The following is an 18,289-nucleotide window of genomic DNA, read 5'->3' as shown; positions in this document are numbered from 1 at the left end:
CCTGGGTGAATATGGGCCATTACTGCTTCAGAAACAGCATCTTTAGAATGATTATCAAACTAAATTAAACATTGCAGTTTTCTCCTGCTGATTAACTATTATTGTTCCTTTGCATAATGGCTCTCAGATGGCAATTATTCTGAAAAGATTTCCCTCTAAGATAGTTACATCAATGGATATTACCTTAAAAGTAAGTGAAATATATCAACTGCAATTAAATAATAAAAATGCTCAAATAAAGAATTTTTTAACCAAGTCACAACAGCTGTTCTGTGTGTGCCTTTAATCTGTGGTTTGACTTTGGTAGAATTGTAAGAAGCAACTGCTTTTTGCACATTTTCCAAAGTCCAGCCATTTGAGAGTTGTCTTATTCAATTTAACCAAAATACAAAGTGATAGATAGCTTTTAAGTTAAAATAATTAATCACTGTTGATTTACTGAAACTTAATCATCAAAGAAAATCAATTTAGCAATAATCCAATTTTGTCTTATAAGATGGATGGATTTTAGATATCTACCATTTATTCCAAATCTGTGGCACTGCAACTGCTTTCAAATTGTGAGAAAAACGTACAATATAGGAGTGAGAATGAATCAACCTTTTCAGCTTATTCTCATAACCAATAACTCTACATTTTCAGAGGAATACTCATTTTGCCAGACAATAGGTCTGGCACAATAACAAAACTAGGGGAGAACATTATTCAACTGATTGGAGAACAATGCTAACATAGAAAATAACATAGAATACTATACTTCCACCTTGTACATATTGAAGATAAGCTGCAACTCCTTAACCAAAAATAGAGAATAAAAAAATCCAGCAAATCTGAGCAAAAATTGCAAATATGTTTCTCCGTAGATACAAACTGCTCGAGGTTCAAGATCATGACCTAATGAAAGCAAACAGATAGTTAACTTGTGACTATGTTAAGGGAAGTGGAGTTGTGGTTAAAAGTGGTTCAGAACATAATATTATTTCACTTGATGGAATCCTCGTCTCAGAGTCAGATGTTGTTCACCAAACCGCATCCAGGATTTCAGCACATAATCTGTGTTCACATTCCAGTGCCATACTAAGGCAATAAGTATGTCACAGGTGTCAGCTTACAGATGAGATTTTAAACTGTTGTACCATCAACCTATTCCAGTGGTTCAAGCAGACATAAAAGATTTCTGGAATTGTCCTGATGTTCTCTCTCAACTAACAGTGTAAAAAAAAAAGATTAACTTGTCATTCATCTCACTATTAAGGTTATTTCAAAGAGGTTATTTCTGTGTTCAAATCTGATATTATTTTTACAGATGTAATAGGTAGTGAATGTGAAGCACTGCAAGACATGAAAGGGTACGATATATGAACAAATCTTTATTTACCACATTTCCTTTCAATGTTTCATGTTATAAATGAAGAATGGTGATCCACAGAAAAATAATGTGTGATGCTTTTGTTAAATAACAAGTAAGCTATGCCTCAGTATTATGAAATGCTCCATGACTGATTAACAATGCTTTCAAGCTGTGTTCTTTATGTCTATAACAGACTCAATTTTATTTGTCTCTAATCCATCATCAAAGCAATAACATTGCTCACCTCTACTTACTGCCTCCTGCTGTTCAACTGACCTTCATACCCTCCAGAATCAACATTTTGCCAATGAATTTTTACTTTCACTGCACAAAAGCTATAACTCATCCAAACTTTCTTGCCCATTTATTATCCCATAACGTCACATCACCAATTTCCAATGATAGCCCATTCCTCCTTTTCTCTGCAAATTCACTCTTCCCTACCCATTGCCTGTTCTAATTTATAAGCCCCTGCATTGTATTCTCAACTCTAACTTTCCATCCCCTTCTTATGACGCTCATCTCCTTTCTTTACTCTGCTTAGACTCCACCTATGATACCAATATCTTTCGGCAACTTGTACTGTTCTCCCAAACATTATACTCACAGTACTTTAGCCATGCATTTGGCCACTTTTCTTATTTCATTCTGCACCTCTTCATAATGTTGTTTTTCATGTTATTGCTTTACTAAACATGTCTTTAACAACAAACAATTGCATTATATTCATTTTTTGAATTTTTTTGCTAATAATGTAACAGGTGTTTCACATAAACTATTTTCCCATGGCAGGCACCCATTAATAAAACAAAGTATTTCTATGTCAAATAGAGTGCAATATGCTTCTCCAGCAATATGCTGTAGCCTCATTCTCTGGAGAACAACTTATGTTGTGTCAGTGTCATTTTGTTTCACTTCCCACGCCTGCCATCTTCGTATTCTCTTTGATGGAGATTGCTAGTTTCATCACAAATATGTACAAGGCTGAAACGTATTTCATCCAGAACTCTAGCAGCTAGCAGAAAGCTAAAGCCTTCCATCTCATTAGTATGTGCATGACTCAAAGTCATGTCCAATAGATGAAATGGCAAAAGGCCCATGCATTTTAGTTTTTTTTTGTAATTTATGGTAAGCAAACTTCAGCAAAGGCCTGTTCATTAATATATTATTCAGTCAATCTATGGTAAATAAAACACTGGGCCCTGTGCAACCCACTGTGAAGGAGAGAGCAAAGGAAAGAAGTATTCAGAGGTGTTTAGACTTAATGATTAGTAAGAATGTTGAGTCACAGTCATTGGATTGAGTGTCAGTATCTGTGACATTACTAAATGAGAGAAAGTTATCTGTTGATGTTAAATTCATGTGTATTTTATAACTGAATATAGTCATAGTCAGGTACCCAAGGTCAATTTCCAATGAAAACCTGTGTATCACTGTTGATTAGATTAGATTCCCTAGATTGTGGAAACAGGCCCTTCAGCCCAACTAGTCCACACCGACCCTCCAAAGAGTAACCCACCCAGAGCCATTTACCTCCGACTAATGCACCTAACACTATGGGCAATTTAGCATGGCCAATTCACCTGACCTGCACATCTTTGGACTGTGGGGGAAACCAGAGCACCCGCAGGAAAAAACGTGCAAACTCCACACAGACAGTCACCCGAGGCTAGACTCAAACCTGTGACCCTGGAGCTGTGAGGCAGCAGTGCTGACCACTGAGCCACCATGCTGCCCTATTTATAATGTTAATTGTAGTACTAATACAGTGAACTGCCACTGAATCTTAATGCAATTTGTTTCCATATAACACAAATTATACCATGAATATTTATATGAGGATCTTAAAAAATATTTAAAATTTATCCTTCACCTCAGTCAAAATGAATGTATTTACATTTCTCATGTTTCCATGAGAAGCAAATAATGCTGCCAAACACAGGAGTTTCATCAATCACATTGAGAACAGTAGTTGTTTTTAATCCTAATTGAATTGATGTTCTGCAATGTACTGTCCCACCAAAAACAGCTTTTTTTAATGAAGTCTGTGTCCCTTGTAATTGATACTGTAACAAGATTCATATTTTCATTGGTATTTGTATCTGTTTGGACAAGGATAGTACACATTGAATGACTGGTTAATTAAATGTATTTTTGCAAGAATGAAGGAGTTTCATCACTTACATATAAAGTTACTTTCAGCTACTGTGATAATTGGAAATGGCATGCCTGTGTGGTAAATATTTGTTTCTGACAAGATGCAAGTTAGCTTTTAGTAATCTTCTCGTTCATGTTCATTCTTTCTCGTTCCTAATAATTTAAAGTGCTTAGGTTCCATTCATCATCCTGTAAGTTAGAAGATAAAACCAGCAGTGTCTGTGGATGTTGCACAAAAAATTAAGGTCTGGGCATGAATTCAGCCTGGATTTTGTTGACTGTGAGCTGACAATTTCGAAACCTACACTTTGCCCAAATAATTCCAGTCGTGGATTGTAAAATAAATAATTGAGATGTTGGGCATTCTTTTGTGAGAATATGAGTTGCTAACTAGAGTTGGGCTTCTCTGACATCCAGGCAGGGGAGGGAAGGGAAGGGGTTGTAAAAATTCCACCCGGGCAATGACGCTAATCAGGCTGGTTGGCCACATGAGGCAGCGCCTATCAATTCCGCTTCATTGCGTTTGGTGAAACGGAATATTAGGAGTTGCGTGGAAAAGGGCGCCCCATCCAATGTCGCTTGTTTTGCGCCACTGCCCTTGCGGAATGTGTTAGCTCAGCACGGACAAGCCGTCGCATAACTCTTGTTCCTCACTGTTAGCAACACTCCCGATGGTCAGCTAATAGCCAGAGGCTAATTATTTTCACGAACAAAAAAAAGTTAAGAGATCTGCGTAGATTTCACACACCATTAGATGTTTAGAAGGTGAGACAGTGAAGTGCCTGTTCCTTTTGAGTTTAAGGACCATTGTAACTTCAATCGAACTATTTAATTTCAAGTTGTGAGGACAAGGTAGAAAGATTAACAAAGCAAAGTCAGGCTGAAACATTCTCATATTGAATATCATATTTGCCTTGTTTAAAATCAAGGAGCCGACAGTGACCCTTTGATGTTTATTGTCGAGCGCATCTCGTGGACCTGTAATGTCCCTATCTCTGAGCCAGGAGGCCTGGGTTCAAATGCCACCTGTTCCAAAATTGAGTGATAACATCTCTGAACAGATTGATTAGAAAATGTGGAAAAGAACACGCCTAGCAGGAGTTTTCTCCAACACTAACCAGGTAAAAGCTGGCCCGGGCATCAGAGCTGGGTGTGTGATTAAGTGGGTGAGTGTCATTCCTGATGAAGGGCTTTTGCCCGAAACGTCGATTTTCTTGCTCTCAGATGCTGCCTGACCTGCTGTGCTTTTCCAGCACCACTCTGATCTAAACTCTGGCTGTGTGATTAATCCCGCTCGGCCTAGGCAATAAAGTGGTGATCTCCCCATACAGGCCATATACTCTCCATTGCCAGCATGGTGTGCCGCACACCAGCAGACCCGATGCCTTCTCTGCTTACAGCAGTGACCGCTTGCCCAGGCTTTTCACCAGGGCATCCTTAATCCCTTGTCTTTCCTTACCCTCCCGTGTTTCCTTCGGTGATTGTCTCTCCACACCCTCTCCCTCAGCCCCCACATCAGAAAATCCCGGTTGCAGTGTCTGAGTCATCACCACCCTAGGTTACAGATCAAGTAAAAAAAAAAGTGACGAGGCGACAGCGAACACTTCCTGAAAACGTGAATAATTCTCTCTTGGTGGCTAAGGGCTCAGAATAGTTCTGGTTCCAGCTATGGGCTTGGCTGTGGCTGGAGGCGCGATTGAAGCGTCATTCTTTGTCTTGAACAGCAAACAACGGGGTGGGGGGGGGGGGGAGGATTTATGTTAATATGCCGTGAGTTGCCGTGATCTAGAATCCGCTGCCTGAAACGGTGATAAGTGCCGATTCACCAATAAATGTTCAAGAGGAAGTGAACAAACAATGTAAGGGGGTGGGGTTTTGTAAAGGAGTGGGGTTAATTGTACAGCTGGAACAAAGAGTTAGCACAGGCACAGTGGGCTGAATGGTCTCCTTCTGTGTTACATCCGTATTCAGTTCGGCTCCTGAATGTTACGATGGGTCTGGCTGCGATTGTCACTCGGGATTTCGTCGATGTTTCCAGTCGCGGCTGTAGTCTGTGACGGATGGTGCTGATCTTGGAACGGGCTCCAGTTATTAATTCTGACCGTGGCGATGTTGTAACTCGGATTGATTATGTCTCCAGTACTTCTTGTGTTACACGGTGACTGGGAGCCGTGTTTGGATTCAGATGGCAATACTGAATGCCTGTGGCTGCTGTCAGAATTCAGACCATCGCCCCAGGTCAGCAGGCTGGATGTGAGGCCGCGATGACACTGTCCAGGGTGCTGAAACTCTCTCTCCCGCCCTCAATAAATGAACACATCGCACGTTTGTGCATGAAACTCCCGCATTCTTCATCGAAACTCAGGGTCCAAATGGCCAGCGTGCTGTGAAGTTGATTTGTGGGAGAGTAGGGGGTTATTCTGAAGGATATAATAACATGATGGGCCCGAACATCTGGACAGCAGTGAATCATTTACTTTAAAAAAAAAACTACTCCAAAATATTTCAGCACACAGTGAACTAACAGTGCTTTCTGGTGATATTACATTCACTGGAGTCACCGAAAGAGAGAGAGAGACACTTATTTGCACTGTGCGTTCGTGACATTGAATTTGACACAGAGAGAAGTGAACCTGAGTTTTCACCTAAGCAGACATACATTATTCCGTGTGCATTTGCAGTGGTAATCTTTTTTACTGGGGAGCAGGCGGTTCAGAATCCTTGAAAGAAAATGCATTGACCTGCTATTTGGTGCGAGTAACAATAACGAAGCTTCATGATTAAAGAAGTGAAGGTTACAGCCACAGATGGCATGTTTAGACTTAACTGGTTTAATCGATTCTCGGGTACTGGAAACATTAAATAGGCAATAACAGAACAAAATGTAAGCGGTTTTTTATGATTCTCTTATCAGGAGTAGAGTCGCCTTTCTCTCTCTCTCTGATGCCTGTTCACAGAATAGGTTTCGACACTCAAACTCCTACCCCCTCTACAACCTTCATATTAACTGAAGTAAAAATAAATACGAATTGTTTCTTATGTCAGTGTCGAGGTCGATACTAAACAAGGTGGGGCAATGGTTACATCTCCAATGGGGCAGAGGAATTCAGGTCGCTCGCCGGTGCTAAGTTAAAACGAAGATGCAGTTCGATTTGGTTTAAACTAAATCCCCATTGAAGCCGCCGTCCACATCTCATCGCCCTCCCCCACCACCGCACCCCACCCCACCCCCTTGCCCTAGCACTTGTCCCCACAGATTTGAATCAAATTCATGTTAAATCTGTTCAGGGAACCGGTCTGCCCCGTTCCCAAAGCCCCCCCGGGGGGTATGTGGTATGTGACAAAACGAAGCCTTACAAACCAAAATGAGCAGGAGCTGAGCCTAACCTCCCTACCCTCACGGTCTGTGCGATGCCGATACTGAATTTTGCGGAGGTGGTGGGGGAGAGGGGAGAGAGGGAGGTCGGTCGGCGGAGGGGGGTGTTCGATGTCGGTGAGGGTTGCAGAATTAGATACCGGCAACTTTCCCTCTTGAAAGCGCTCCAGTAAAACGGCCGTGGCTATAAGGGCCGGCCGGAGATCAGTGATATTATGGTGGCGCATCTCAGCTCGTCAAAAGCAGAATATTATATCGTGGGTGAATGCTGAGGATATGGAGGGAGTGGGGAAGACACTAGTGTTTCTCCTTTGATCCCGCGGCTGTCTGTTTAAGGGATATCACGCATATTTGAAAATAAAGGTGCATGAAAAGAGGTTCGTGGGGCACAGCAGCATTATAAATGTCACATATTTGTATTGATACTCTCAGTGTCGAAGCTCCCGACTCTGGCATGGGAGAGACGGCGGCGAGAGCCGGAGAACTGTAAGGACTGATGGTCAGATTCTTGCGGGCACAGTGCGCCGATCGTGCGGTTCATTCTCACAGAGAATTGCCTGACTTTTCAGAGCGAGGTCAAAACGCTATCTGATCATTGGCGGTGGGCGGTTCCAGCCCAGGTTGCTGGGTACACTCTCACACTCAACAACCAACTGAAGGCTCTGTGCCTTTCTCTCCACCCAATCCCCCTCCAATCCCACCTCCCGAAATGTACAAGAAAACGGCCAGAGGTCGTTTCTTTCTCTCGCCGCTAATAGAATCACATCGCTCCTGATAGCCTTGCTCACAGTTCAGATCATCAACTTGTGGCTGCGGGGAAGGTAGAGACGGAGCCAATGAGAATGCGGCGCATCCAATCCTTAATAACTCTGTTTTCAATGTATAATTTCAGTTACATCACACTGTAAATTTTTGCTATAAATTCTGTGTTACGATCGAGCCCTCCACTATCACCTGATGAAGGAGCATTGCTCCGAAAGCTAGTGGGCTTCCAATTAAACCTGTTGGACTATAACCTGGTGTTGTGTGATTTTTAACTTTGTTAGCTTCGGCGATTGGTATCAGTGTAGCACTCAATAAACATTCGCGCTTTTAATACTAAAACTTGTTGCGCCAACAGCCACGCCAATCTCCAAATGCAAAGCACCCCCTGCCACCCTCGCTCCCCCCCAAGCCCCGCCCCGATGGATTGCTTTACAAACACTGAGACTTCAGCTGAACCTGCAACTTTAACACTGACGATGTACACATGCTGTGGTTTGATGTCTGACCCTCTCGCCGCTCCCGCAGTTAGTTTATCAGATGTGCCTTGGTGAGGAGCCTGACTCCGAAATGATTTGCAAACAGAAAGCGTTAATTGTTGGCAGTTGTTGAGCGTCAGTTGTTTTCACACCTACATTTCAAATATTGAATCGCGCCTCTGACACTCCGGAGAGAACTTCGCCCCTGCCGGTTCCTATAATGAACTACCGACTGTAACTATGCATGCGAGAAGAGTTTACCATCAATACCGACCGACACACTCCTACTGCTTGTATCTCACAGTTGTGGCTATTCAAATCGGTTGGCGCTCTGTCCTAGTTTTAGGCCGAACTCTCCTTCATTCCTTCGCCTGTTTACCATTTGGAGCTAACCTTCTCGATTTGAGAATGGGCACGATTTGGTCCAATAGTTGGATATAATGGGCTGGAAGACCTTAGGGGTGAGGAGACATCCGGCTGATCCTCAATGCACATTCATCTCTTAACTCTCTGCCTCTTATGAAGGTGTGTTCAATTAAAAGATGCTGTCCCACAGCAAGCTTTTTTTTACAAAGAAAGAGACAAAGTTCAACATCGCTGAGTATGACTGGTACGTTAACTTCATGTGGAATCAAAACAAAAGTTATTAGTCTGCGGAAATCCTTCTCTTCTAAAAACAAGAGAACATACACCATTGTGGTTAACAAGGACAGCACTGTCAATAGACAGGCCACAGCACACTCTGACAGTTGGACAGTACTCCCTCAGCCAAACGGGGAAGCACTGGACTGTTATAAACAAAACTGGACATTTTAACAGCGATCAGTGGAACAGGACACATTAACCCAGCCACAGTGACGGGTCGACCACACAAGTTTCACAAACCTGCGTTTGTGAGGGAGAGCTCAGAAACTGAATGTGTGTGGGGGGGGGGGGGGGGGGGGAGTATAAAAAAAATGTAAAATCTCACCAAATCTTAAAACGTGCGGCATTCCTTGAGAATATCCCATCCACAACAAGCACAGGAAAAGTCTAGCCGAACACTCAAAGACCAGGTTGTTTAGAAGCGGACAGATAATCTTCATGATTTCTTGTATTGAGATCAATCCCAGCGGTTGGTTTCCTCCTCCGGCCCGCCGGCAGCACCTTCTGTCTGGAGCAGCTTCCGCGCTCGGATTCGATCGAGGGGCGAGCAGGAGCGATCGGAGGGCCCAGGGACAGGATCACGACATGGTCACAAGAGAGGGATCCGAGAGCGAGTCGAACCCATTAGCAATCCCCGCATGTTCTTCATTCATTCACTGCGCAAAGGAGCACTCTTCCGCTGCAAGGAATGGCGGGACATCCCCGCTTTCCTCACACTCTGGGCTTCTTGGAAAAATCCATCCACACAAGTCCGGCTCGGCGGCGCTAAAGGGAGGCAGGGGAGAGGGAGACAGAGAAAGAGAGGAGGGAGTGAGGTGTCGGAGGGAGGGGGGGGGGGAGAAGTGGGAGGGGAGATCGGCACACAAATTGGGGGAGGTGGGGGGGGGGGGGGGGAACAAACCCAGTGGTGAGAATCAATACCGAGCGTATTCACGCCGTCAGACCGTACAGAAGAAAGACATAGAGAGCATCCCACTGCACTGCCACACACACACACACACACATATACAGCCTTCTGACGTGGTGCGTTATAGAGCAGACACACAGACAGAGAGACAGAGCCCAGAAGCTAGCTCACTGCCGCTACTGACCACACATCCCGAGGAGTTGGCATCTACTAGACAAATAACCCGATGTCCCCTTCAGTCCCCTGATCGCTCATTCAGTCACTCTTATTAAAATCCTATTAGGGCCGATGAGCCGGTAGTTCTCTGGCCCCACGATCAACAGCGTGCAAGCGAGAGAAAATAAAACAGAGACAGCTACACACACACACACGTACACACACACGCACATATACACACACAAATACACACATATACACACCTTATGAAAGGGAACGGACTGCGTGGCCAGCACCGGTTAAGAGTGAGTGAGCAATGCAATCACGATAATGCTGTAGTTTTGCGGCTGTCAGCCTTGGGGAGGGGGCTAGGGGGGTTCGGTTTCTGTCTGGATGTGGCCGGGAGGTGGGGGCTGCAGTTATGTTATTAACTGGCCCATCGGGAAGCAGTTCAGGAGTTGGGTCTGGAACAGCAATTCTCCTGCCAGTCTCACATATCACCTACAGAAGAGTCACCAATGTGCACTGTCACCCGGGGAGACGGCGGCCAAGTCAGCGAGGCGGCTGGTCAGAAAGCAGGGAGTCCCGCTGACAAATGCGCCGCGTCCACCGCCACCGTGGACACCGCCTGTTTAAAACAGACCGGAGCAGGATTCAGGGTATGGGGTGGTGAGGGCCGGAGGAGGAGATTGGAAACTTCCAGACACTGTTGCATTCGGAGGGAAAAGCCGTTTCACAAGGATTCAAAAGCTCAACATTCTCCGGGTTTATTAAACCAACCCCGAACTCCCGGAGGTGGATGTCAACCCAGGAATGTCCAATTCGCTCTGCGACCCGTTCACAGCTGGAGCGAACCCACAAGGTCAGTCCCTGGTGTAACACATCTTGCCAACTCGGAGAGGGGGCGAGTGTCTTTCTTTAAACAGGAATGGGAACCTTTCTTAAATGCACGTTTGCCAGCTCTATCTATCCAAACGAGTTCATCTCGTACTGAAGCAGAGCTATAGAGAGCCTGTCCAAGTGCTTTCAATTCTTATCCACGGCTGAACGGTCACATGGTTTGCTAAATTGGTACTCGGTAACCAGCCTGCATTACTGACTGAATTGCAAAAGGTCATGACATTAACTGTCTTTATACAATCCCGGGACACTACCCAAAAGGAGTCTGCCGCGCTCCAGTCTCACATTTTGACATTTTAAACGTGTCGCCTTGCTACTTTATGCTGTTGAAATTGAAAGGCCAAATATCGTAAGTGATGGGGAATCTGGAGGAGCAGACTCGAAGGCAGCAGCGGGGCACAGTGTCTGCATCAGGAGCGAGCGACAGGAGCAAGGGCAATGACGGCTTTGCAATGAAAGCAAGAATTGGAGCGACCCCTTCCGTTCACATCGTCAACTGCAAGCTCCTGTCCAGGCTAAAAGCTTCCTTTGTGGTAAAAACACGAGTAGACAGAAAGCAATGGACTCCGCAGGTTTGGGGATATTTTTTTTAAAAAAAAACGACCAGCGCCAGTGAAAACATGGATCTGATATCTGCCAGCGCAGCCGCGATAAGAAACCAAAGAAAAACTCTCTCAGGCTTTCAGAGTCGCACATCCAAACCGCGCGGACGTACAAATGCAATCGCTTGTCGGGTTTCCCTTCACCTACGACTTGGAGCGGGGTTGGTGAGGGGGTGTACTGAGGGTAAATCTGTAGCCCAGGAATTATTGCAAGAATTTGCCTCCCATTCTGTCCAGCCAAATGCTGCTGTTCAGTTCGAATTAAGGAGTGCAGCAAGCGGGAGCCAGGCAAAAAGCAAACTCAGTAACCTACCTCAGGAAGAAGTGACATCAGCTCGGTGCTGCCGGCTGGCTCTGCAGAAAGCGGACAGGCTTCGGCCAACTTGTTAATTCATTGGCAAGAGTCTGCCGACTGAAATGTAGGGTTGTGTGTGTGTGTCGGGTGGGTGGGGGTGTGGAAGTCTGTGACTTCTATGGATCCTAATTTACAATGAGTTGGGGGCGGGGGGGGGGGGGGGTGTTCAGCATTGGAAATAAACACCAGCCTAGCAGCTCACGAAAATAAAAGCGTCTAAAAAGAAACCCTGTGGGCACACTAGAAAGCCGCGCCAGGATGTGAGCCCCAAACCTCTGCCCATGTGGAAACTCAAGTCTTCCCTGGCCACTTCACAGAATGACCGCCAGGTCTGCTTTCACCGTCAGTCTGTCCGCGCTGGTTGTTGCTGTTGCCAGAGTGCGGCCAACTAAACCCCTCCTTCAAACTAAATCCCCTCTCCTTCCCCGTACCTGCGTGCAGCCTTGTGTGTGTTTGTGTGTGTGCGTGTAATTCCCTGAGCATGATGTTCAGCTCATTCCGAAAGGGTGACAGAGGGAGCTCGATTATAGCCAATATCTTACACAGATACAATACAGAGAGAGAGAGAGATAAAACCAGTTAGCACTCACATTTGCGTCAGGACCCTCAAGCCGGGCTGTGCGGAGTCTCTGACAATGCGGGGTTGGCAGGTGAAAGTGAACTCTGTGTGTGTGTGCGCGCTTCCCCCCAATCCACTGACTGAACGATCGCTGCGTTTCTCAACTCCAGAGCGGTTTGGACTTCCCTCCAGCCCTGCTTGGAAAGTACATGGCATTACATGGCATGTTTCACTGAAGCGCCCGCACACGCACTGTTTGTGTTTGTGTTTGTGTGTCTGTGTGTAGCTGTGTGTATGTGTTTGTGACTGTCTGTATGTGGGTGTGTGTTTGTGTGTGGGTGGGTGCGTGTTTGTATGGGTATGTGTAGGTGTTTGTGTGCGTGTTTGCGCTTGGGTGTCTGTGTGTTTGTGTCTGTGTGTGTATCTGTGTGTGGGTGGGTGTTTGTGTCTGTGTGTGGGTGTGTGTTTGTGTGTGTCGTTGTCTGTGTGTGTATGTGTGTGTTTGCATGTGTCTGTGTGTGGGTGTCTGTGCGTGTTTGCATGTGTCTGTGTGCGGGTGTGTGTGGGTGTGTGTGTTTGCATGTGTCTGTGTGTGGGTGTGGGTGTCTGTGTGTTTGCATGTGTCTGTGTGTCTGTGTTTGTGTGTGGGAGTGTCTGTATGTGTTTGTATGTGTCTGTGTGTGGGTGTCTGTGCGTGTTTGCATGTGTCTGTGTGCGGGTGTGTGTGTGGGTGTCTGTGTGTGTTTGCATGTGTCTGTGTCTGGGTGTGGGTGGCGGTGTGTGTTTGCATGTGTCTGTGTGTCTGTATGTGTTTGTATGTGTCTGTGTGTGGGTGGCTGTGTGTCTGCATGTGTCTGTGTGTGGGTGTGTGTTTGTGTTTGCATGTATCTGTGTGTGTTTGTGTGTGGGTGTCTGTGTGTGTTTGCATGTGTGTGTGTGGGTGGGTGTTTGTGTGTGGGTGTCTGTGTGTGTTTGCATGTGTGTGTGTGGGTGGGTGTTTGTGTGTGGGTGTCTGTGTGTGTTTGCATGTGTGTGTGTGGGTGTGTGTGTGTGTGTCTGTGTGTTTGTGCGTGGGTGTCTGTGTGTGTTTGCATGTGTGTGTGTGTGAGTATGTGTGTGTCTGTGTGTTTGTGTGTGGGTGTCTGTGTGTGTTTGCATGTGTGTGTGTGTGGGTGTGTGTGTGTCTGTGTGTTTGTGCGTGGGTGTCTGTGTGTGTTTGCATGTGTCTGTGTGTGGGTGGGTGTTTGTGTGTGTGGGTGTCTGTATGTGTTTGCATGTGTCTGTGTGTTTGTGTGACAGAGAGAGAGAAAGGGAAAAGGCGAAGAATGGTTTCTTGTCATTCAGCCGGTTCAAGCCGAGCCAAGTCAGCCTTGGCCGTCTTTGCCAGCGGCCACGACTAGTGGGGCATGTTCAATGAGCTGGCCGCCCAGCCAGGGAAGACAGAGCATCCTTATGTACAGTGCACACAGTGAGCGCTTCATGTGCATTGTTAAACAGAGGGAGACCGCTTTCCGGAGAAAACCACTTCATTAGTCTGGCCTACAGTTCAATCAATCCACAAAACGCGTTCTGATCTTGTTGCATCTATTCACAAGGCGAATGGGGGGGGGGGGGGGGGGAGAGAGAAAAACCGCCTCAAAGTGCCGCCACTCTATTTGAAAGGTGCAATCAATCCAGCTCCCCTCTCTTTAAGTAGATCATCTCAAAAGTGGACCCTAAGTACATTTCCAACAAGAGTAAATCGCGACGTAAATTAATATTTGTTTTTGGTTTGGCAGGAGAGGTAAAGGCAATGTTTCGTTACTGAGAAAGAAAAAAAAGCGAATAGAACCGCAGTTTAAAATGCTGGCGAATACCCTTTCACTCTTGTTACCTCTGGTTTGAGAGTTCGGTTAACCTCTCTCCTCCTATTTCTCCTCAGTCAGTTTCTGGATGCACGCTCCCAGGGCTAGGGTCCCGTTTGCACGGTGAATCGCTTCGGTTTTAATTCCAGCAGAGCCCACCCGTGTGTTCAGTGAACAGAAGGGGGATCTCTGCTCCAGTCCGCACGGATATGTGCGTGTGCGTGAGAGAGAGAGAGAGAGAGAGAGAGCTGAGGGCACAAGCATTCCCAACAAAGGGCTGGGTTAATGGATCAGCACTGGTCAAACGCTCCCTTCACACACATCGAATCTCCCCGATTTTTCAACCCGGATGGAGGCGATATTTTTAACCCAACATAAATTCGGTTGCACCCGACGTCAGGTTTTTGTTTCAAGAACAAGGGACGACAGTAACCAGAAGTAACGAGCAAACAGACAAAACCGTCGAAATCTGAAAAAAAGATGTTTGACACAGGAACGTGGGGCGCAGTCCCTGCATGTGGGCTCGAAACCTCTAATCCCATCCGACTCGTGAGCTGTTCGTGGTACAGGTTGTTTTGTGAAATAACTTTGTGCATCATTTTAACGCTCTGGCCACAAATTCAGATGTTGCCTGGACTTTTACCAGCCAGTTTGCAAATGCTTGCACCGTATAGCAAGGGGACAGAGTCAAAGCACACGTACCTCACCTCCCCTACTTGCTCCCCCCCCCCTCCACCGCCTTTATGAGGGTCTTCACGACCCCCATGAATGTGCTGGGTTCTCCCAGCTCTGAGCTAGTGAGGAGACTCGGCAACTGGGAGCGGCCACTCAAACTGTGCTTTCAATCCCTTTGTGCACTCGTTAGCAATAATCAAACGTGGGAGGGCGCCGGGGGTTTGGGAGCCCCGAGGTGGTAAGTGCATCAAGTGACCCTGCAAGGAGGTGAGGCAGAAGTTAGGTTTTTACTGGAACGCTCTCAGCTCTTAAAATCGTGGACCAGCAAGAATTAAGCCGTTTAACAGGCCGAGGGGCTGGGGAGAGAGGGAGAGAGATCGTGTAACGAGGCCTCCAGGAATACCAATCCCAGGTGGCAACCCCTATCTTCAGCAGGTGTCAGAGCTGGGCAGAGAGTTAACCGCTGGAGGGTTAATGATCCCCGTGGCTGTAGATGGAAGGAGTTTCCAACTGGGAATCACTATCCTCGCATTGTGGAGTGGGCATGGTGGAGAGCGAGAGACCGGAGCCAAGAAAATCATGAAATAATCAATAATGCCTGAAGTTTCACTTCCAGGACTCGGGATTGAGGATTGGTGAGGATTGAGGCGCGGGGAGAGGCTGTAACATGATTCCGTTACAAACTCAATTCGTTGGCAAATTGTCAATGAGGAGAAACAAGCGCATCACCCCGGTCTCCTGACAAAAAAAACTCTTCGAGCGTCCATCGCCAATCCGCACTGAATCCATTGCAGATACGAGCGTATTCGCAGCACGAAATGTAACCGACAGGCGAGACTTCTCAAGGAGTAAATGGCTAAGGTAGTTTTAGAACCATATTTGCAGCTTTTCCCACAGGCGACGACTGGGACATTTAAAAAAAAGAATTCAAACAAAGCCGTTCGGTTCGACACTGAGCTGAAATCCATTTCAGAGTGCAAAACACCTACAACCAGGTCCCTCTAGTTCTGAAGTACTGTGGTCAGGTTATCAACACTGTCTCGCTTACTTCCAGAATTGCACTCCACATTACAGCGTTTGATTCTCCTAATAGGCTTTTGCACTTTAATTTCCACGCGAGTTTCTATTCTGCGCCTGGCTATATTCCAGAAATTGTCAAATGGTTAAGATATTACACACACACGCACACACACACACACCTCAATTCTCTTCTGAGACGCAATTCTGCAGCGAGCGCATTCTACCGGATCAGTGGTCCTTTATTATTTCTGTGCACTGACATTTATTGGCAAAAAAAAAACACAAATAGAGTAAGTTCTGCTTGAAAGTCGAATGTAGAAATCTGCTGCTTACCTTGAACTGATGTGATCCGAGAAGCGCCGCTGTGAGTGGCCTGCAGCGCCGGTGCTCCACTCTGTCCAACGCGGCTGCTGCTGCCGCTAATGCTGCTGTGGGAGAGTCGCGCCCCCTCACGGTGGCACTCGCTACAACAACCTGACCACGTCCAAAACAAAAGCGTCAACTGATTTAAACCTGATGCTGCTGCTTGGGAACTTATTATAGATTGGGTTGCATCTATTTTAAGCACTTATTATCAAGGCTAGAAAAAAAAAATGCCATGTTCTGCATCAGGGCGGATATTTTAGGGGATATTGGGAATTGGTGAGGGCATCTGCCACGAGTTCAAATTGATACAACCATGTCCATTTCATTCGTCAAATCAATACGTTATTTACCCAAACAACCATCCCGGTTGCTATACCCACGTTACCACATATTCTGGTACTAGAATCTCAAGTGCGATCAACTGAAAAGCAAATATAAGTTGCCGTTGAAGGTAATTTTCGTTAAATATTATGTAGAGAATTAAAAGGCAATGCAGATTCATAGCTCCTTGAAAGTGGAGTCACAGGTAGATAGGATAGTGAAGAAGGCGTTTGGTATGCTTTCCTTTATTGGTCAGAGTATTGAGTACAGGAGTTGGGAGGTCATGTTTGGCTGTACAGGACATTGGTTAGGCCACTGTGGGAATATTGCGTGCAATTCTGGTCACCTTCCTATGGAAGGATATTGTAAAACTTGAAAGGGTTCAAAAGAGATTTACAAGGATATTACCAGGGTTGGAGGATTTGAGCTATAGGGAGAGGCTGAAAAGGCTGGGACTGTTTTCTCTGGAGCATCGAGACTGAGGGGTGACCTTATCGAGGTTTATAAAATCATAAAACATAGAACAATATAGTGCAGAACAGGCCCTTTGGACCTCACTGTTGCACTGACCTGTGAACTAATCTAAGCCCATCATGGGGGGCATGGATAGGTGGGGAGAGTCCAGAACAAGAGGGCCCTAGGTTTAGGGTGAGAGGGGAAAGATATAAAAGAGACCTAAGAGTCAACCTTTTCAGGCAGAGGGTGGTATGTGTACGGAGTGAGCTGCCAGAGGAAGTGGTGGAGGCTGTTACAATTGCAACATTTAAAAGACATCTATGGATATATGAATAGGAAGGGTTTGGAGGGATATGGGCCAGGTGCTGGCAGGTGGGACTAGATTGCGTTGGGATATCTGGTCGGCATGGACAGGTTGGACTGAAAGGTCTGCTTCCATGCTGTATATGTCTATGACTCTATGACAATGTATATTAATAGCACAAGAATTGTAGCATATTAGCTTCCTTGATCTTGTTCTTTTTATTATTGGGCTATTTCATTTCTAAATGTGTGTGCAAATAGTACCAAGTTGACTATCTCAATGACAGTCACATTTAATTTGCTAGCTTCAGGTTATAATAACATACAATATACAGTATCAATTACCTGAATCCAAATAGGCACCTGAACAACATTAGAGCAAAAGAGTAGCTACAGTTCCCGGAGGGCTTCACAAAACACAGGATTGTGAATATACAGATACATTTTTTTAAAAAAAAAACACTATTAATAAGAAACAAGTCACAATAAACTAATATCCAAGTTCAGCAAGTGACAGGGAGAGCAAATGGAATGTTGGCCTTTATTTCAAAGCGAATGGAGTATAAAATTTGGGAGATTATGTTTAAACTATCCAGAGTATAGCTCGAATACTGTGAACAGTTTGGATCCCTTGTCTGATATACTGGTATTAGAGGCAGTCTAGAGAAGATTTATTAGGCTGATACCAGGTATGAAGAGACTGTATTATGAGGAGAGGTTGAGTAGATTGAGGCTGTACTCATTAGAATTTAGAAGGATGAAAGGTGACTTTATTGAAGCACACAAGTTTCCCAGGAGTCTTGATAGTGTAGATGTGGAAATGTTATTTCATCGTATAGGACAGGCTAGAACAAGAGGACATAATTTCAGAAGAAGAGTTGTGCATTTAAGACACACATGAGGAGAAATTTACTCTCTCACAGGGTAGTAAATTTGTAGATGTTTTTTACCACAGAGAGCGATCGAGGTTGGGTCATTAAGTATATTCAAGGCTGAAATAGACAGAAGTTTAATCAGGGGAAAGCGAGGACTGCAGATGCTGGAGAACAGAGTGA

The 18,289-nt window shown here is 45.5% G+C and overlaps 1 protein-coding gene across 10 annotated transcripts in view; it reads right to left on the bottom strand.

Moving 5' to 3' along the window:
* The window catches only part of LOC122548404 (glutamate receptor ionotropic, kainate 2), a 451,896-nt gene extending 434,692 nt beyond the window's left edge, over nucleotides 1-17,204 (bottom strand). Inside the window, exons 1-3 of one of the 10 annotated variants that reach the window (XM_043687010.2) lie at nucleotides 16,122-17,204; nucleotides 12,281-12,443; nucleotides 9,096-9,535 (exon numbers count right to left, since the gene is read on the bottom strand). In XM_043687010.2, coding sequence (XP_043542945.1) covers nucleotides 9,096-9,210 — 115 coding nt within the window. In that variant the 5' untranslated portion in view covers nucleotides 9,211-9,535; nucleotides 12,281-12,443; nucleotides 16,122-17,204. Of the gene's footprint in view, nucleotides 1-9,095; nucleotides 9,536-9,861; nucleotides 10,024-10,096; nucleotides 10,447-11,648; nucleotides 11,783-11,963; nucleotides 11,986-12,280; nucleotides 13,150-14,122; nucleotides 14,267-16,121 lie in introns of those variants that run through there. The other 9 variants (XM_087982559.1, XM_087982566.1, XM_043687014.2 and 6 more) reach the window with 9 other exon arrangements.
* Between the last annotated feature and the right edge of the window lie 1,085 nt (nucleotides 17,205-18,289).

The sequence above is a fragment of the Chiloscyllium plagiosum genome, unplaced genomic scaffold, assembly GCF_037043375.1.
Source record: "Chiloscyllium plagiosum isolate Xiang-an unplaced genomic scaffold, Cpla_swu_hap1 HiC_scaffold_3, whole genome shotgun sequence".
Lineage (NCBI taxonomy): Eukaryota > Metazoa > Chordata > Chondrichthyes > Orectolobiformes > Hemiscylliidae > Chiloscyllium > Chiloscyllium plagiosum.
Note: the sequence above shows the minus strand (reverse complement) of the source record. Positions and strands in the feature narration are given on the sequence as shown.